This window comes from Westerdykella ornata (genome assembly GCF_010094085.1).
Source record: "Westerdykella ornata strain CBS 379.55 unplaced genomic scaffold EI97scaffold_4, whole genome shotgun sequence".
NCBI lineage: Eukaryota > Fungi > Ascomycota > Dothideomycetes > Pleosporales > Sporormiaceae > Westerdykella > Westerdykella ornata.
This window is the reverse complement of record NW_022986854.1, coordinates 1,094,401-1,114,509: the sequence shown is the minus strand read 5'-3', so window position 1 is coordinate 1,114,509 and position 20,109 is coordinate 1,094,401. Positions and strand designations below refer to the sequence as shown.

At 47.7% G+C, this 20,109-nt stretch overlaps 5 protein-coding genes across 5 annotated transcripts; 1 reads left to right on the top strand and 4 right to left on the bottom strand.

The window, feature by feature from the left end:
- Positions 1-127: 127 nt before the first annotated feature.
- EI97DRAFT_499520 (uncharacterized protein) lies at positions 128-1,959 on the bottom strand (the record flags this gene model as incomplete). Its single annotated transcript, XM_033802610.1, has 3 exons — positions 128-1,404; positions 1,464-1,855; positions 1,913-1,959. 3 exons carry the CDS (start codon positions 1,957-1,959, stop codon positions 128-130), a joined length of 1,716 nt encoding a protein of 571 aa, XP_033656554.1.
- Positions 1,960-3,531: 1,572 nt separating this feature from the next.
- On the top strand, positions 3,532-4,242 carry EI97DRAFT_440499 (uncharacterized protein; the record flags this gene model as incomplete). The annotated part of the gene is made up of 1 exon (XM_033799638.1): positions 3,532-4,242. One exon carries the CDS (start codon positions 3,532-3,534, stop codon positions 4,240-4,242), a length of 711 nt encoding a protein of 236 aa, XP_033656553.1.
- A 6,923-nt stretch (positions 4,243-11,165) lies between these two features.
- On the bottom strand, positions 11,166-11,777 carry EI97DRAFT_365908 (HET-domain-containing protein; the record flags this gene model as incomplete). Its single annotated transcript, XM_033795023.1, has 1 exon — positions 11,166-11,777. A coding segment is annotated over one exon (612 nt), but the record flags the coding sequence as incomplete, so codon positions are not given.
- A 133-nt stretch (positions 11,778-11,910) lies between these two features.
- EI97DRAFT_225296 (uncharacterized protein) lies at positions 11,911-13,129 on the bottom strand. The gene is made up of 3 exons (XM_033793899.1): positions 13,058-13,129; positions 12,095-12,952; positions 11,911-12,038 (listed from the first exon to the last, which is right to left on the bottom strand). Exon 2 carries the CDS (start codon positions 12,929-12,931, stop codon positions 12,326-12,328), a length of 606 nt encoding a protein of 201 aa, XP_033656551.1. The 5' UTR covers positions 12,932-12,952; positions 13,058-13,129; the 3' UTR covers positions 11,911-12,038; positions 12,095-12,325.
- A 3,692-nt stretch (positions 13,130-16,821) lies between these two features.
- Positions 16,822-16,998, bottom strand: EI97DRAFT_372412 (uncharacterized protein; the record flags this gene model as incomplete). The annotated part of the gene is made up of 1 exon (XM_033795347.1): positions 16,822-16,998. A coding segment is annotated over one exon (177 nt), but the record flags the coding sequence as incomplete, so codon positions are not given.
- Between the last annotated feature and the right edge of the window lie 3,111 nt (positions 16,999-20,109).

Sequence of the window (20,109 nt, the reverse complement as noted above, 5' to 3'; positions counted from 1 at the left end):
CTGCACTGGGTAAGTGGAATCTATAGATGGCCGTGTTACTGGTCGTTCAATTCCACTGACTGTGACCTTGAGAAACGACAACTCGTGTCAAGATATCTTTTCCCCAAGTGAACAAAAATCCTCCTCGTCATGCCAGCAGCATCTCCCTCCTAGCCCTCGCAGCATCCAAAAACGCCCCATAACTCCACGTCAGGTCCCTCGCGCCCCTTTCAAACCCCGTCACCCGATCAAACTCCTCGCTCATACTGCCCTCGCGGCTCGCATGCCTCCGCACCACCTCGAGGAACTCGTCGCCCGTGCTGCGTAGCCGCTGCAGTATACTCCGGAACTCCAGGCCGGTGGACTGGTAAGGAACATCTGGCTGGAGTGTGACGGGAGAGGAGGGACCTAGAAGTGCGGTATAAAACGGTAATCCAAGGGACGTGATCGTAAAGTTTGGTTGGGATGCGAGATACGACGCCGTTCGGTACAGGACCTGCGCCGGCGAAGACGTACACAGGAACCAGGGATGTCCGCCTTGAGGATCGATGCCATAGCCATCGTATACGTCTTCGGGATAGCGACCCAGACCAACGCCCCTCATCGATCGTGAATCCTCGGACGGTTCTGCGCTGTTGATGGGGAATCGAAATGCCTGGTCTTTTGTAAACGCAAGCAGCGACGCGAGAACCTCGTCCGAGTAAGGCGGGTAGATGGGCTGGCTCGCAAACCCGCTCGATGGATAGCCGTGCAGAGAGCCGAGTAGAATCGCACAATCCAGTCCGCTACGCTGAGACGCGAGCGTAGCTACCAGATATCCCTTATTCCCATCCCAGAAGCTCCTCACGAGACCCTCTAGAGGTTGCGCCTGCGCCAGATACCACGCCGCCGCGCCTTCATCTCCAAACGCTCGTGCGAGCCCAGCGCCCTCCCGCAACGCCTTGAGCTGCACCATTGCCGTGAAGAAATGCCGCCCTTGCGCTTCCTCCCAGAGATCGAAACCACTCGCATCCCAGTACCTCGCCACGTACTCGAGATCCGCCTTGATGATGCTGTTCGGTGGCAAGGACGGGGAATAGAAACGGTCGAACCACGTGCGCCCATTGGCGATGGTCCAGAGGGAGGGATAAGAGGCATTATATGCGCGAATGTACTTCATCATTGTGATTGCGCGCAGAGCGGGACCATCGCGTTGGGGCCGGCCCCAGTCGTCGTTGAAGGGGCTGCCGTTGGCGTGGAATTTGGGCTCCCCCAGGCCAGAGAGGTCGGCGAAGGTACCGGAGCGGTTCGCGGTGCGCTGCAGTTGAAGCTGGAGAGTCGCGTAGTCGTCCAAGATGGCTGATATGTTGGACGAGAGAGGTGATGGTGGGTCGTCGAGGTAGATGTCAAGCAGAGTTGCTGTGGTGATTGCTGCGTCTCGCACCCCTGATTGGACCTTAGCAAGTATCTAGATTGCAGAAGATATAGGATGGAGATGTGCCCACATTGAAAGTAATAGGGCGGGTGTACCCGACTGGGACTCGCAATCACGCTGCCTCTGGCTGCATCTGGGACATTGCGTCCCCCTGGGGATATATTGGCAAGGAGCCTATGCAAAGCTACCTCTTCTTCGACTTCAATCCAGCTCTCGAGAGTGTTATTGAGGACTGTTCGCTCGTGCCAATCTTGTAATTGCGCAAACGGTGATACCACGAAGTACAGAGTTGAGAGAAATAAGATCAAGCATAGCATGCTTAACCATGTACGTGCTCTATCGCTATTTAAGAGTGTTGGGAACAGGAAGGGAAAGATGAGGAAAGAGAAAGGGTCTAGGAGTTGAGAAGGGTTGAAGCCATGGCGGTCTGGAAATCGTCTCGTGGTCGACTCCTGTCTAGATCTTGGCCAGAGTCAGTCACAAAAACTCGGGAATGTGGGTCAGCCTCTTCCCACCCACAAACGTCTCCGTAATGAGGGGAATGCCGCTGTTTCACCTACAGCCATGTTTGGCCGTACCAGGGAAGTGCAGATGAGGGAAGTAGGGAGGCACGCAGCGTAGGAAGATCGGTATATAAAGCCCCGCGATCATCAGGGCCAGTCTTCCAACCTCTCCCCTTCGAATCACTCCTCTATTTACGCATCCCTCCCTTAAGGCATTACTAGGGTAAGGACAAGCAGTTACCCTCTCTACGGGTGCATACAATACATGGATGGAGGCCGTCTTTCGTGGCGAAAGATCACCTCGCCGGAGAAGAGCTGTATTAGTACTGTGAGGGGCCGTCCAAGGAAAAGTAGGTGGCGCGGGAGGAGGAGAGGATAGTCAAGGGGAAGGGCTAGTGCTTCTACAGCCCAGGAGATTCGTCACTACGATAGCGGTGGGGATAAGTTAGGGCGAGGACATCACTCACATAGCACCACATATGTGCCGATCGTGCTCGGCGAGGAGGGTTGGACGACGAGCTCGATGCTGTCACATTCAATTATGACGACCCGGAGACTTTTGTAAATATGTATTCAATTCAAGGATCGAGCAGCCAGGAAATAGAGAAATCCTTTTCATGGGTGGCGCCCAAAACCGGCCAAGTTTTGGTACCCTAGGTAGATTCAAATGGACAGGATTGGTATGCCAGCAGCAACTCCCCTCGTCTACCCTAGGGTATCTGTCGCACCAACAGTCCTGTCCATTAGCATCGCATGAAAAACTGTTTTCGACAAAACGTACAACTGCCTACACAGTGCGACACGCATTGCAGGTTTGCAAACCACATGGTCCCCTCTGCTTGGCGGAACCCATCTCGTTTACCGTGACTAATTGCGTAATGCACGGCCTCGCGTAATGCACGGTTCTCACTGGTTTGAGACTGGATGGCCGCCGCTGCCTTCAATGGACCTGTCATAATCTATATATCCTGTCGACGTTGCGTTCGGCTCCTGGCGCGGCCATGGCGAATTGACTGAGGCTGTGACTGACAGGTGCAATGGCTAACAAAGTAGAAGAGCTCACCATCGGCGGCGACCAACGGCGCATCTCGCTCGCACACGTTGCTGCCGTCGGATGAGCGAGCGAGCGAACTAACCGGTGCTCTAGCTGTTATCGGAGATGCAGATGGTGAGGGCTTCCCCGTCATCTAGGGCGGGCAGCTTGATGAGCGTGTTGCAGTCGGGGTAGGTAGTGGGGATGGCGCACCACGAGCGTTGGAACGCGGCCTCGGTGACCAAGCGGGGGGGTAGGGCGCGGTTTGACGGCGGACATGGGAGGTGCTCTCCATACTTGAAGCTCCCTGATTGACATAACGTAGAGAAAGACGACGCGAATCGAATGCACTTCTCCAATTTTCAATGCATGTTGTGGTTGTTGAGTTATTCGCGTCGGAAGTGGTGTGGTTGTGAAACCCCACTCTCACTCTCCCAAGTCGGCGACCGGCGCAAGGGACAACTTCAAACCAACATAACTTCACGGCATGACATCATAGGTGTGAAACTTTTGGACCGTTCAAAAGAGCACGCAAATCTACACCTGTCATCCAAGTTTCAGCCAATTCCAACTGCTTCAACATACGGTATACCTATCTGAAGATGACCATTACCGCTACCGAACAGGCGATCCCCCAACCGAACGCGGACGGACACGCTATGCAGGACTATCTCGAATTCCTCAACAGATATGTAACGGAAACCCGGAAGATCAAGGGCTTATGCTTCCATCCAAACCCAGTCAGCTACCTCGATGGACCAGACAAGGAGAAGTGGAAGGACAGCCCAGGAGCCCCTGATTGGGACTGCTACGATGTTCTCTCTAAGTTCCAGAAGGACAAGGACTGTCATTTCTATGCTGCCTTCTTTACGAGTCCTATGGATAATGCGACTTCCGGCCAACAACAATACCGCTACCACGCATGGGCGGGAATCATCGCAAAGCACGAGGACCGCAAGAATCGCATACTAATCTACGATATTGACCCCAACAACCCCTACATTAAGGAAGGTGAGAAGGGTATCTGGCACACCGAAAGGAAGGTTAAGGCTCTTAACCAGAGACAGAGGGACTGGATTGTTAAGATGAAGATGGAAAACGCGGACGTCTACGTCCGTCCTACTGAAGGTTTGGGAGGACAAGCAATGTGTATTCCGTGGACGTTCGAATTCTTGCGAAGCTTCGCCGGTCTAAGCCTGAACAACAAGGCAGGAGGAGGACAAGGACAGAAGACTGAGATCGACAAGCTCACAGATGAGGACATCCGGTTTAGGTTCTTGGACCACGAATGGATTTTATTGGAGAAGAAATAAAGTGGCCCTCACATCTAGCACTCTTCCCATTTTTCCCTTTTGAGGATTTTGGGTTTAACGAGACTGGAGGCTCAGAGATTTCGATTAGACGCAGATAGGAGAGTATTAGAAGTTAGGTTACGTGCTCGCTTAGTTAACTGGGCAGGATAAGGGAGAACTTCTGTAGATTATCTGCACCTTACCGAAGATAATATACTGGGCCAATCACTTATTGTTCACTTCCTCACAGATGACCCCCAAGGAATCTACACAAACATTCACAGTGCTATTAGCCAAGTCGCTAGAGCTCTAGGCGTTTACCTTTATTGAAGCGACGAAGAAGATTCTGCGAACTCCGTCGATGGGCAAGCAGCAAAGGCAAAGTCTACTCGGACGAGACAGCGTGACTAGAAACTGAAAAAGCGAGTGTCAGAACTGCAACGTGCTCAATATATAGACTATCCGCCCAGTCAACTCTAGGTTAGACGACTTCCCCGTACGATTACACACGTACAGATCGAAGATTTTTCGCCAGCCTCCTTCACCCTTTAGCTAGAAATGGCGCCAATAGTACATGCGCCCAGCTCTACACACACGTGCAAGACCAGTATAGATGACCCCATATTGTCGTGCCCTGGACTAATACGCACTGCGACTCGCTAGAGACTATTCCCATATCTCGCGTTTCGAGTCTGGTCAGACGAAAGCGTTACTATATGCGATAAGGACATAGGGTTCTAGGCATCCCTTTTTCGATCACAAAAGACAACGTCGCCTGCCTTACTCCCTCAGCACGATAAATATAGGCTGTTCTCTGCTTTAGCCAACTCGCATCTGAGCATGAAGATTAAAGGCGGTCGCGAGAATTCCGCGTTTGTAAGCGTAGCTACGGTAAGACTTCTGCTGTCTCGTCAACCAGGAATTAACAACTTCCCGCAGAGTTCTCTCCGGGTACTATACAAGGCGAAGAAGAACTAGGCAAACGCTCAAAGTCCGATGTGGCTCGCACTTCATAGTAGACAAGCGAACAACGCACTTTCCTCTGTATCCTGAACAGATGGTACAAGCGTTCACCAGGCGCATTCACCGTAGTTTTCAACGCATATTTCGGCCTTGAACTAAGCTCCTGCACAGCCACTAAACAGTTTGACGACCACCTCCGCTTATATGGAAGGCTGGCATTCCCTGAGTATGATGCAGTATTCTACCGGACTCCATGGGATGACCCTCAAGGACCTACACAGGTATTCGCGAAGCTATCGACCAAGTGACTAGAACCCTAGGCATCCACCTTTATCGAAGTGATGCAGAAGAGGATGCAAATCTCAAAGATGGGCGAGCAGCTACGGCGAAGTGTGAACGTACCAGACGAATGTATAGGAGACTGAAAAAGCGAGCCACTGAAATGCAATGTGCCAGCCTCTTAGATCATCCAAGAAGACCATACCCCATCTCAATAAGTGCTTCCCCAGCCGCAACTCTCGTCGTTGTTGAAGATGTTCTGCCTATTCCGCTAAACCTTCAATTAAGAACAGCGGCAGGGTTGCGTACGAGCAGCACTCCCGAGACCCCCAAAACTATCATTAACGATCCTGTTCCATTAAGTTATGCACCAGTCCGTACTCTAAAGCGCAAGAGGCCATTCCATGTCTTGCGTTCCGTGTATGGTCTAGTGCGAGCAGTACTGTTTATCACGAAGACACTAGGTTCTAGGCGAACATGTTCGCGTCTCAGAAAGGGTTGTCAAGCGCACCGTCACCACTTCCTCGAGATGATGATTATAGGTTGTTCGGTGCCTTAGCCAGCAAGCATCTGAGTAAGCAGAGTCGTAGCGGTTCCGCCTTTGTGAGCGTCTTCACGGTGAGATCCTGATCAGTCACTTTTAATATTACATACATCTCACACTTGTTTACAGAGTCTGGTCGAAGCCATGAACAAGGTGCCAGAAGTCAGGGCGAAATCTGCAACCGCCCCTGTGCGGCTCGCGCTCATTGATTTGAATGCTATCAACAGGGAAGCAATGCATTGGGGAAGTGAAGTAATCAAGGCATCGCTTTCTCGTCGAGAAGTTTCAAAAGGACTCCTATTGACATCAGACCTAGGAACTCAAAACGACAAGGCAGTTAGGCTTTCGAACAAAATATCGGGCTATGCAGGAGATTATGTGTGTCGTCATTTCTCCGGCGTTGGCTCCAGATCTCCTGCATTACTAACCGGCGGCCGTCATAGGATCTGGCGCCGCATCCCTAGATCAGCAATGATTTCCGTGAACCCAATCAGTAAAGTCGAGGACCTGGCCGGCACCTTTTTGCATCTAGACCTCTTCACGGGTTGGATCTAGATCAACGTGGTTTTGCACCTAGCCTAGCTGCTGTACGTGATATGGCCAACAAGTTGCTAGCTGCACGTGGTGGAGGACGCGTAGGAGTCAACTGACCGTCTACTTTTGTCAAGCGTACAGACAGCCTCACGACGCATTTCAATCGGGCGTACGATAGGCAGAGGGCTCTATGCGAGGATCCTGTGTTAATTAAGAGTTGATTTGAGCTGGTAGAGCAAAGGCCAAGTACGGCATCTGTGATGAGGACATCTACAACTTCGACGAGGCTGGCTTTATGATGGGCAAGATCATGACTCAGCTTGTCGTGACAGGGTCAGAGAGGAGAGGCCGGCCAAAGGCTATCCAGCCAGGCAATCACGAGTGGGTGACGGTTATCCAAGGAATCAATGCAGCTGGCTGGGCTATCCCACCATTCATCATCTTTGCTGGCCAACACCATTTCTCTGCCTGGTACAAAGAAGCTGATATCCTACGTGACTGGGCAATTGCAGTTAGTGACAACAGCTGGACAAACAATGAGCTAGGGCTTGAGTGGCTAAAGCACTTCAATGCTTATACTAAGACTCATGTTGTAGGTGCTCGTGGCCTGGTCATCCTTGATGGCCACGAAAGCCACCACTCCCTTGAGTTTCAAGAATTCTACAAGGAGAACAATATCTATACGCTCTGCATACCAGCCCACTCATCACATCTGCTCCAGCCTCTTGATATTGGCTGCTTCTCACCATTGAAATACATGTATAGCCATGAGATTGAGGCTCTGATCTGCCACCACATCAACCACATTATGAAGCTTGAGTTTTTGCCAGCTTTTAAGGCAGCCTTTGATCAATCATTTACATCAGCCAATATCTGCTCAGCCTTTTGAGGTACAGATCTAGTTCCTCTCCAGCCGGATATTGTTCTGTCAAAGCTAGATATGTAGCTCCACATACTTACTCCTCCAGCTGCTTGAGTAGAGGCTCTCTGGGAGGCTCGAACACCAAGCAACATATGTGAGCTTGAGACTCAATCAACGCTAATATGTGACCACATTCGGCAGCACAAGAGCTCATCACCAGCCTCAATTATTGAGGTGATTAATCAGCTCAAGAAGGGAGCTGAAGTGATGATGCTCTCAGCTGAGCTGATGTACGATCGAATTGCTAGCCTTGTGAGAGCCAATGAGGCAGCTGTAAAGCGGAGGCAGTATAAGAAAAAGTGGAGGCAGCATAAGAAAAAGCGGATCTAGAAGCATGGAGTCTTAACAAAGGGAGCAGGAGAGGATATACTAGCTCAACAAAAGGTTGAGGAGCAGATTGCTCATGAACAGCGTCAAGGTGGTGTACGATCAGGTCTCAGCCACCAGGCTCTGGCATGCTACACAAGGTGTAGAGAGCCTGGGCATAACTCACGTACATGTAAAAAAGATACTTAAGATACTACTTGATCTACTCTATTAATATTTATCTATTATTCCACAAGGTGGTTGGATTGTACATTTGAACAGGTGGGCAAAATTGGTGGGGTACGGCGCTCGCCCGTGTATGGTGCTCGCCCGTGGAACAGTTATATAAGAACCTAAAGAGTCTTAGTATCTATTCCGAGGGTATCTAAGCGGTAGGGTTGTTGTTGGCGTTGTTGTGGTAGAAAGTGCTGCTAGTGTTCCGCCATGGCGGTTGTTCCATTACGATTGGATAGACTTTACAATTCTATGGAAATAATTTGCTGTAGCTAATTCTGAATGTCTATGATCGACTTCCTCACCAAAATTATGTTTGCATTGTCGCCTCCATGCCTGATTTGTAAAGCACCCTCTTTTCTAGCGTAACAGACTTTCCTTCTTACAGCGCCAACGTTAAGTCTTCTTCGCTCCAGATTTTTGTAAAACGGCCTTATCCTAGCCTTAGAACCTCCCTCTGATGCTTAGAAGTTATCATCAGCCTTGTTCGCGCTATCGCGGGCAAATTTATGCAGGGCCGTCACATCAATGGGTACTTCCAGCGGAAGCGAATCCCCGATCCTGGCTAATGCGAGATGACTCCGCGGGTAATTTACTGTAAGATCTACAGTAGGGCTGTGCGGATCGCACAAGCTCGGAATATAGTAAACCCGACCCTGGATTGGGAGCAGTGCTAAGACCCAGCCGGCCCGGCGCTTGTTTAGTCAGCCAACGCGTGTCAGCGTCGAGCCAGCTTCGACACAATTCGTGTGCACATCCCCTTTCCTAGTGCAGCCAACTCAGCCACGTTTATACGTAACACACCGAGACCGCCGGATCCGCCACCTTGTCACTGACTTTGAGAGACTTCGAAGGTGGTTGCTGCGCCGACTTCTCCAGGACATTCTTGACCGGTTACACCAAGTTGTGAGAACCATTGCAGTCAAAGCCTCATTGGTGCCTAGAGAGGTTCCGCTGGCCGCCGTATTGGGCGGGTACTTGAACCTCAAGCCTAGCGCTTAGATGAGATTTCACCTCGCTGGGAAAATACCGGTGTAGTCCAGGGGTCGTATGCCGGTCATCTGCAAAGCGTATTACTTAGTCGCGAAGTGGAACTCATTCCAATTAAATCCGCATGCCCGCTTGAAATAGTTACCAGCGGCATCTCGGAACAATGGTCTTAGTAGAAAAGGGTAATGTACAACAATAGTTCCAGAACAGACACAGGTATTCTCAGGCCAGTAGTGTCATCTCAACCAAACTAAGGATACCGAAGAAAGACAAGATATCTGTTGTCTCAGCTTGAACTGTTTCGATGACGTGGTATTTTTATTTGGAGGAAAAGGTACGGTCGGACTTGTTTCCGTCCGAGATAATTTTGAACCATCGTCAATAATGACGGTAGAATTTAATCAACGACAACTGCGACCGTTTCGACTTTCGCTTTCCTCCTTTCGTGACAGTGCTCTCGAGAGAGGCTTTATTACTGATGAATATTCTAGTCGCTTTGTTCGGCTGGCAACAACAGTTAGATGCAATCATAACTTGTCTATACCTTCATTCAGTGTGGGAATCATCCCCAGGCTGTGAACCTTCAGCTGGAGAAGAATCACTGATACTGTAGGGTATGGCTCTCTTTTTGCAACTGGCTCGCTAAGAGCTTCTTTCTCCGTCTCAAGCCGCGTAAGTCCAACTGGCGAAGATTCGTTGATAGATAAAGATATTGCAACAGGCTGCGTGATGGGCGTCAAGTCCTGCGGAAGCACCACATCATCTACCAAACTTTCAGTCTCATTGCTCGTAATTGAAACCTTGTAGTTTGGAGGACTAGAGAACCGGCAGTTTGTGACGGTGGTAATACTCTGCCTCGGGATGCTTTTGAAAAAGCTCCACGTAGGCTGAGCGACAAGGGTCGACAAAGTTTCTCTGATGAGCTACGAAATTGCTCTGCGCGAGTCAATGCTTGTACGAAAGGTCGGTGCTAAAGATCACTACTTACTACTTATCGAAAAGACCTCTGCGAAGATGTCGGCGACAACGGCTGCTGTGCCGGTCCATGATGCGGGTTTTCGGTTCTGGAAAATATTTTCCAATCAGGCGGGCTCGAGATATATATGCCAGATTGCTTCTGTTGGCGGAGACGCTGCCCCTCCCGACATGATTGATTCCGATTTCGTGTATTCCGTAAATCTCATATTCTAATCAACGTAGCAGAATAAGCTTGCCATCCTCAAACGATTGCACCCAGCGATAAGTAGCTCCCCGGTGCAGGCCAGCCGCGGTTCCTCCAAGGATACCAATTCTTTCGTAAATAGGTCCCAGTCGCTTCAAGACCAACCAAAAAACAGCGTCAAATGACCAGCTAATGTTGAGAGCATTCCATTCTCCCCCAGCAAATTCTCGTAACTCATCTGAGCTCATCTCCTTATCTGGCCAGAACTGCATTAGTTCACCGGAAGTAATAGGCTCCAATGGAAACTTGTCGTTTTTGGTTAGACGGAACCTAAACTTTCGAATATGGCCCTGTACAATCAGAAACTGTGAGGCCTTCCTGAGAGTCTCTGAAATATCAGGTTGTTTCTCGAGATCGTCAACTGCGATGATTCCTCTTGCGCCAAGATCCAGCCAAAATTTCACAGGGCGGATTGGACTTGGATATGAAAACGATTGTGCGAAGAGAAACTGTACGAAATCGGGCTGCGTCCGCCAGCGCAAGTGAGTCTTCTTGGGTAGTTTCCAGCCAGCCCAAGACCAGCTGGGAAAATCACAAGAGCGTGTGGATGTAGTTTCTGATCGCCATGCCAGCATCGTACAAAAGTGAACGTCCAACGGTGCATATGATCGGATGAGGTTTCCCATAGCTTCGCGTGGCAAGATCGGTAGGCCCCATAAATGGTGCATCTGAGCAGCCTGGTGCCGAAAGTCAACCTTCGAGGTGGGCTCCTCCGAGAAGGTCCCTTGTTTAGAACGCCGATTTCGAAATGCGTTGAAAACGCCGAGTATTGCATTAAGGTTGTCGGACTCCTTGGTCAGCATGCGCGAGGTATATTCGGTAATGCTGTCTTGGATATTGATGAAAGACGCCCCAGGCCCATTTGGAGAGAATATACGTGTATCCCTGAATTCTCCGCCCGTACGTTTGTGCGGCCTCGTATTCAATACGGAAAAAGGCACGCAGATTGACTCTTCGCATGTCATAGAACCACATTCGAAGATCACTTGATCGTCGGTGAAAAATAGTGTGCGCCGGGACAGCTTTGACTCTTGGAACGTCCAACCGCGAGAGGCCCATTTCGAGGCTCTTATGACGTCCCTTGGTGGTGGTGGTGACGCAACTAAGTGCAGCTTTTCAAAACGTGCACGTGGCTGTACGTGTCGCTGTCTATGAGAAACTCCAGGTAGACCGTAATTTGGACCTTCTCCCGCTGCGGCTGCTATTGTAAATACGGCGCCTGCGTAGATTCGATCCATATTCGCGATTTGTGTCCTGCTCTCAGAAGTATCTAACTGAGAGATACAATAGCGGTCGACCCATAGGTACCGGAATCCAAGCTCCTTAGTTGCAATCATTGCGTCCTCGATGACTCTCTGTGCAGGGTTTGGTAACGCACGCGTACTAGCGTGCGACCCATTCCCCCACACATAGCTCAAGGCAACATATTCCACCTCTTCTGTATGCTTCGATACCTGTCGCGTTTGACAATCGATCAGTCGGAAACCGGGAATAGTGAAGGCGATTGCTGATAGCTGACCCTTACAGTAACCTCCATGATTCGCTCTGCAGTGTCGGATCCAAGATTTCAAAGCCTCGTAGTCTACACGACATGGATCAATCTCTTTTCCGTATATACTCTCATGATGTAGTCCACCTTGGTTTGCAGGATATATGATACCAAAATCGCGTTGACGATTTGGCTTCCAAATCACTGAGCCGGGAGAACCCAGTGAAAGAATGGTTGTATCGTGTATATCTTTCCTCCTGTGCGAGCGCCTAAAATGATGCTGGAGGGCAGAGAACGCTTTGAGCACACACGTCTGCCCCGCCGTCCTGTGCTTCTGGGGATAAAGCACAGCAAATAAGCGACAGAGCGGACATGGTGAATACGACATACTCTTTCGAACAGCACCTAGCGGGTGAACAGTTGCTTCCCAAAGCTTCAGGCTGGACATCTTTTTACTTCTCCTCTCAAAGATCCGAGGGAAGTCGAGGGAGCGACACCTTGCACAGATTCGATCGCCACGTCTCGGTCGAGACCTTCCACTGCGACCCCGACGAGTTAGCGCGGCCTGACGGTCCTTCTCTTGCATTGAAGTACTCTTCTCTTCAGGGCTCCTTGCCATCTTTAACAGCCTAGAAAGGGGAGCGAACAAATACAACTAAGGCGTGAAACTAAGCAAAGTTGAGTGTGTGCGATAGAAACAAAGCAGAAGAACGCTAGGCTTGGAACAATCGAGGCTGGAGCAGAAAGATATACTTCAACCCGAGGAGTCGTTGAATTGCTGCGGGGGGTCATTGTGGCGCATGCGGCGCAGCCTGTCTCAGCAGCCTGATCATTTGCTGTCTCTCCCTCCCATCGCCAAGGCTCCCCGTCCAGCTGGATTCGCCGTTGGAGAATCGTAGTTGTGATAGACAGGGAAATACGTTCCCGCATGCTGTCCGACCGGTGAGGTACCGCCTCGTCCTTGTCCTTGTCCCACTGAGCAAGCAGGCGGCGCAGGGATTGAAATCTTGTGACTGGCTCCAGGGAGTCTCTGGCGTTGTGAGCCTCAAAACGTTGGTGCCCCAACGTAATCAGATCCCGACTCTGGCAACTTGGATAACCTTCGTGCCTTCCTAAAGCTAACCTGGACGGGAGTTGCACTGGCCAGGAAAAGGGGCAGCCAGGCTCGTGCCGTGGCCTCCGTGGAAATCCTTCAGCTATATGCAAGACGGCCCAGCGCACCTCCATTTGCACTCAATCTCCGTGATGCTGAAACCCGTCGTTAGTCTACCGAAAACTGCCCTAGGGTAGGACTGTTCTCAAGTCCCAAGTTGCCATAAGTTTGGTTCCTGTAGCCATCGCTTGGGAACTTACACCTTCGAACTCTGGAGTCTGCACCCCATAATAGTCATCCTGTGCTCTTCCGCAACCATCGCATACTTTGACTCTCTTTCTCCGCTGTGCGCCACAATATAGGCAACGTGTTCACATAATGTGTGGCTGGTATTGCGCCCCTTGGAAGTACGAGGCGTGGCAGCTATGCAGCATGCCAGCGGTAAGTGGCGTAGAAGGAGGGCTGTGCTGCAGCACTTGAGCTGGGGTTGCAGTCGATGCCGGTGCAGAGGGGCAGAACTCAGGTCTTCCTCAGTGAATAACTCTTGCTGTACAGCCTGCAGGAGGCTGCAAATTGAAACGTAGGTGCATCTTGTTGCAATGAAGCAGTATTTCGAGTTTGGAGCCGTAATTCCAAGCGGAAAAATTGTTCCAATGTTGGTGTTTTTTTCCTATTTCTTTTTGTGTCTCAACGTTATCGCTTAAAAGCCTCCTACCACTTGCCCCATTAACATCACAAAATCGAACCCATCATGTCTTTCCAGAATACCTTCAACACTCAACTTCATGTCCAGCCTCTTAATAACTACCTCTCCTGTAGAACGGATGATATAATACAATCCTTTGCCGCCGAGCAGAATACGCAGCAATTCCTGGACCTGCTGTCCAATCCGATCAATGGTACTGACTTTGCTTGGCCACATGAAGAAAACTTTCTCGGATATCCGATGGTAACGTGAGCGGCAAGCGAGCTGATCAGGCAAGTGAGCTGATCACTCTGCCAAGGTTACACCTCTCTCAATCACTCATCCCAATGTCTCAACAACCAGATCTTGAATCGCTCCCTCGTGAGGATAGGATTATCCTTGCCATCGAAGCTATGAAATCTGATGTGTCATTAAGCCAGCGACGTGCTGCTACTCTCTATGGCATTCCTCAAAGCACGCTTAGTAGCCGACACTCCGGAATAGCTGCTCGATGTGATATCCATCCTAACTCATCGAAGCTGACCAAGCACGAGGAGGAGACAATAGTCCAGTATATAAGGAAGCTTGATGCACGAGGATCTGCCTCTATGCTCGGTGACATACATGATATGGCTAATCAGCTGCTAGCTACACGTGGTAGTGGGAATGCTAGAGACAAATGGGCTAGGAACCTTGTCCACCACAAACCTGAGATCAAATCTCAGATAACTAGACTTTGTGATCACCAAAGAGTCAAGTGCAGCGATCCAGCTATTATTGGTCCCTGGTTTGACCTTGTACACAATACCAAAGCTAAGTACAGCATCCTGGATGAAGATACTTACAACTTCGATGAGACTGGCTTCCAGATAGGTGTTGGAGGGTCAGTAAAGGTGGTAACAGCATCTGAGAGGCGACTGAAACCACTGCAGGTTCAACCTGGGGACCGTGAGTGGGCAACATTGATTGCTGCTATCAATGCCAGGGGCTGGCCACTCCCACCCTTTCTGATCTTCAAGGCAAAGCACCACGACCAAGCCTGGTACCACAATCCTAAGGGCTGGAGGATAGATGTCAGTGACAATGGCTGGACAATAAATGAGCTTGGTTTAGCCTGGTTACAGCACTTTATCGAGCATACTCAGGCTCGGACAGTAGGCAGTCACAGGCTGCTGATTCTTGATGGCCATGAGAGCCACAAGTCACTTGCTTTCCAGGAATTGTATAAGAAGAACAAGATTATCACCATTTGCATGCCTCCACATGCCTCCCATATCCTACAGCTGCTTGATGTAGGGTGTTTTGCTCCCTTAAAGCAAGTATACAAGAAGGAGATCAATATCTTGGCAAACTGCTACATCAACCATATCGATAAAAAAGCCTTCTTAACTGCCTTTTCTGGGGTTTTTGACAAGGCTTTTTCAGAGAAAAATATTATATCAAGCTTCAGAGCAACTGGTTTAGTTCCACACAGTCCAGAGGTGGTACTATCAAAACTTGAAGTAAAGCCTCGTATGCCATCACCAGCTTTACCAGGCCCTGTCTGGCAACCCAAAACACCAAGCAATGCAGTTGAGATAGATGCTCAATCAATGCTTATCTTTAACTGGATTCGAAGACACCGGAGCTCCTCACCAGCATCGATTATTGAGATGGTGAGGCAGTTTTAAAAAGGGGCAGAATTGATAGCACATTCACAGGTATTAATGGCTGCCAGGATCACGAAACTTGAGCTAGCCTGCCAGGCAGCTTCTGAATGTAAAAAGCATAAGAAGAAACGGATTCAAAAAGGAGGGACCCTATCACAGGCAGAAGCAGAGGCGATAGTAGCTCAGAAGAATGCTGAGGCTCAGCTTGAAGCAGAGAGGTGTGAGGAGAGAGAGGAAGCAGGTGTTGGTGTACGGGGTATTCGATGCTGTAAGATGTGTGGTGAGCCAGGGCACAACAAGCATATATGCAAAAAAGATGCAGTAGATGTAGAGAATTAATTTGAGCTATTGTAAGCTGCAATAGCTTGTTATAACGTTGAGATATTTAGATTTGGAGGTAGAGCACTGTATTTAGTGATCAGCTCGCTTGCCTGATTAGCTCGCTTGCCGCTCACGTTATTCGATAATTCACTGCAGGCAGAGCCAGCCATGGTCTGCGGCAATCCGCCTCCTTTCAATGAGATCCTATCAACCACGAGCGAACAGTATTTTATGACCAAGCCTACAGTTGAAACACAGATCACGAATGAGCAAAAATATAACCATGAACAAAACTCAATACTCTAAACCTTTGAGAGCAGATTAGAGAGGCTAGAAGAACGACTTGCATCGATTGAAGAGCAAACAATGTAAGTAACTCTAATCGCTGGCTCCCCCTTGTCTAACTATCATGTAGATACATTATGGGCATTCATGCGTATATCGAGAAATTTCAGGCATGGTTAATAGAATTCATGCAGAGAGCGGAGACCCTAGCAAAAGAGATGAAAGCCTCTAGTAGGGCAACCACTTTGTAGATTCATTCATATTCTTTCTATTTACCTGCCTCTCTAAACCCCCTCCCCCCTCTCTGTATGATTAAAAAGAAAACAAGAAGAAAACAAGAAGAAAACAAGAAGAAAACAAGAAGAAAACAAGAAGAAAACAAGAAGAAAATAAGAAGAAAACAAGAAGAAAATAAGAAGAAAACAAGAAGAAAACAAGAAGAAAACAAGAAGAAAACAAAAAGAAAATAAGAAGAAAACAATAAAAAAACAATAAAAAAACAAGAAGAAAACAAGAAGAAAAAAGCTCTACAGTATTGATTAGATTATAGAAATGACTACATCTCTATAGCAGCACTTCATTATCTAAAATAAATTGCATGCTGTAAGAAAGCCTCCATCACTCTAGAGATTTATCTAGAATATTTTTGTAGGTAAGGGGAGCGTATTAGAGTCGAACAAAGTAGAGGACTAACTTGATTGTAAAGATATAACAGTTTAAGAACTGTTAATCACTGCTTGCCTACTAGTGCCTACTGCTGCCTACAGTAGTGGGTGGTAGCCTACTACTGCCTAGTAGATTTCTAGGTATATAGAGATTACTAGATATATTCTTTGTTAAATCAATATAGTCTTACAATGTCTTCCCTAAAAACACTCACAGGATATCTACAGGAGGCCTTGTATACCAATAGGCTACCCATTACATAGGTGGCTTGCTATACTGTAATTGTTTTGCTAGTTTATACCCATCTTACAGAACTATATCTAGAATCTTTTGTGTCCCTATCTCTAAATAGGAGCCAAGCTTGTTCGACCGCTCTTTTCTTTCTTAAACATTTTTCTAATACATTCTGCATTCTTAGCTAGACTTCGTATAACACTTCTAATATATCCATCGCTATGTACCAATGTTTGCGGTAGCTCAAGATGCTTCTCTGAAGTGAGCAGTTCTCTTCTGTAAGCTTCTCAAGTGTATCTAGCTGGTCTCTTCTTTGAAATTCCTCTACTCTCTGTATGAATTGATTAATAGAGAATTCATCGGACTGTATAAGATAATTGCTGCATTTCTATAATTCTGTATTCGATCCTATTTCCATTCTATCAATCGTATAGGAGCGAGTCCAGACATCTGGGAATACTGTGCAATAGTTATGACTTGAACTCTAATTTAAACTATTAGGCTAAGTTCATTTTATTACCCTGCGGTGGCTGGTACTTAGCTTTGGTCCCTGGCATCGGTTTTGGACCTGTGCCTAAATAGAATCGAAACAGGTTTAAGTCTTATTGCTATTTTAGAGTCAAATTTCTCTATAAAAAGCTCTTTTCTACATTTAGTATCCTTCCACTCCAACATTGACAGACTTTCAACCTCTTCTGATAATCTATACACTAAAGATGTGTATTAAGTTTATTCTGTTATAGCTAAAATCTCGCACTTTGGCTACTGAATCTAAAGGGGATACAGAAGAAATGCGCTATATGTTAGACGGAATAGAAGACAGAGGAGTGGAAGATATGGTGATTACGATCAAGTTCTTCAAGGCAAAAATTATCAGATGAATTTCATTCCAAAGGTCCACAGCACTCTCTCCAGACCTAGTGGAATCTAGCGATTAGAGAGCCGCTTCTGGCAAGCGTGACAAGATATGTAGCGGTGTTAAGTTTTAGGATGATAGAGATAAGATTAGTAGTGGAGGTGAGTTTTAATAGGTGGAAATAAATGTGAATTCTTATGGCATGATTTACTTATAAATCTATTTATAATTTATAGCATATAACTTTGAAATGTGTCACTGTAGGGGAAGAATGATATATTAATGCATACTGTCTATAAAGTTCTTGTCTCCAAGTCTACCAATTCAAAGAGCTAGAGGAAGCAAACTATACCAGCCTGAACTAAAATGGCTTACAGAAACCTAATAGCATGATGGCTATTTGATAGACTACCACTACTGGTAAGGCTAAGGTTTGCCGGCATCAGTGTTAGGAATCGTCGGGCAGGTAAGAATCTGGTAATCATATTTATGGTTGAATTAGCAAAACCTGACATGGCTATCGTGGCATAGATAGAGGCTGGGCTATATATCGGAGCTGTTGCTGATGTATCGGAACCATGATATATACTAGGAGCTAAAATAGAGAGCGAAAGACTTTTAGGACTGAGTGAAGTAGAGCTTGTATCGGTTCTAACTAGCGGAATGACAGCTGACTCCCACACCCTACCTATCTGAATTTGACTTGTAGCATCTGCTGGGAGTGATAGATTATTCCACACTACCATGAAACAGGGTATTGGAGCTGTCATAGATGTGGCCTCAACCAAAGCATTGCTGATGCTTATTACATTATCTCAGATAGTATTGCTAGACCTTCCCTTGGCTTGAGTTCAATATTTGCCATTAGGGTATTATGCCTGAGATCTGTTCTGTCTACCAGATGGCTGATCTTCTCAGCATACTGTGCTTGGGAAAGAAGGAGAATGCGCTCTTCATGGTCTCTTAGGACTTCCATACCAAGGAACCACTGAAGATCACTACCTCCTGTGATGGTGTATTTCTCTGTGAGTTTCCTGATAGATTCCTGAGCCTCCCTCTTCCTAGACTTGTGGAATGCAACAATGATGTCATCCACATAGAAAAACAAAATGATTCCATCTTTAATGAGACAACATGGCTCATATTTCACTATGTGGAATCCTATTTCCACCAGTGTCTTTGTCAATTCTCTCTGCCACAGTAGGAGAGAAATCCTGAGTCCATACAAGGCCTTGTTGAGTCTGAGGAGGATGCCTGGTTTCCTATGTCCTGGAGGCATCTGTATATAGACCTCTCTGTCCATAGATGCATGCACAAAGGCATTGGTGATATCATATTGCTTGAGTTCCAGGTCAAAGTATGCTGCAATAGCCATCATCATCCTGAAGGATCTACCAGCTAGGATGGTAGCATAGATATCTTGAGAGATAATGTTCCTTTGTTGATCTCCTCTTACAACCAAGCAGGCCTTACATTTGTCCAGTCTGTGGTACTTGTCAAACTTGTACATATATACCCATATGCAATCTAGGATTTGGTGACCAGTATTCTTCACTCCCTTGCCTGGGACTTCAGTCCAGGATTGTGTAGGCACATGAGATCTGAGATGTGCTCTTTCTGCTTCCTCAAACTGTTCCCTGAGCTCATGGTCCTTGAGTTGCCAATGGTGCTTGGGTAGAGGTGGTAGTTAGTTCCTGTGTGGTTTCACCCCCTGAGCCAGCAACCTCTTCAAGTATGCCTTGTCAATAGGCTTTCCTTTATAGAATCTAACATTTCCTGCTTGTGTTCCTGCCATGAATACAGCACACCATGGTGTTGTTTTGGCTGTGCCTATGTCCTGGAGTGATAGATCCTGTTCCTTAGGTCCTGAGAGAAGTTGTGCCAAGAGTGCCATAGATGGTAGAGTATCAGGTGGAGTAGGGTAAGGACCTATAATTTTCCTTCCTTGGTAGTATCCTGGTTGGTCTGGTTCTTCTTAGTTGTCCTGAGAAGTATCTTCAATGGTCTCATCCTTATAGAATGACTGAGCCTCCTCTTTACCTGATAGAGGAGATGGAAATTCCACAGTCTTCACCTATCTAGCGATCTCCTCAGTGGTGCTATGCATAAGATTGTCCATAATTTCTTCCTCCTTTCCATTGAACACAGTGTACTCATCAAACACAATATTTCTGGTGCTGATAACCTTTTCTAGAGTTGATATCCAGATCCTGGAGATGTTAGAAGACTGATATCCAACCAAGTATCCAATCTATGACTTGGGATCCAGCCTCTGCAGTCTTGACTTCCTCCTATGGGTATCATCAGAGAGTGCAAATGCCTTACATCCATAGACCTTAAGGTGAGATAGGTCTGGCTTTCTGGATAGAGTAAGGATTCTATTTTGAAGAGCTTCTGGTGTGAAGAACTTCTCATATAGGGTTTTCTATCCATTGGAGTAGAGTGGAATCCTGTTGAGGAGATAGACAACTGCTCTGACTATCTCTGGCCAAAGGTTGAAAGGTAGATTAGCATCCAGCCTGATGGCTCTTGACTTTTCCTTCACTGATCCTCCTGGTCTCTCTGCTCCTCCATTCTGTGCTTGTATGTCTGGGGCAGATGGTTCAACCTTGATTC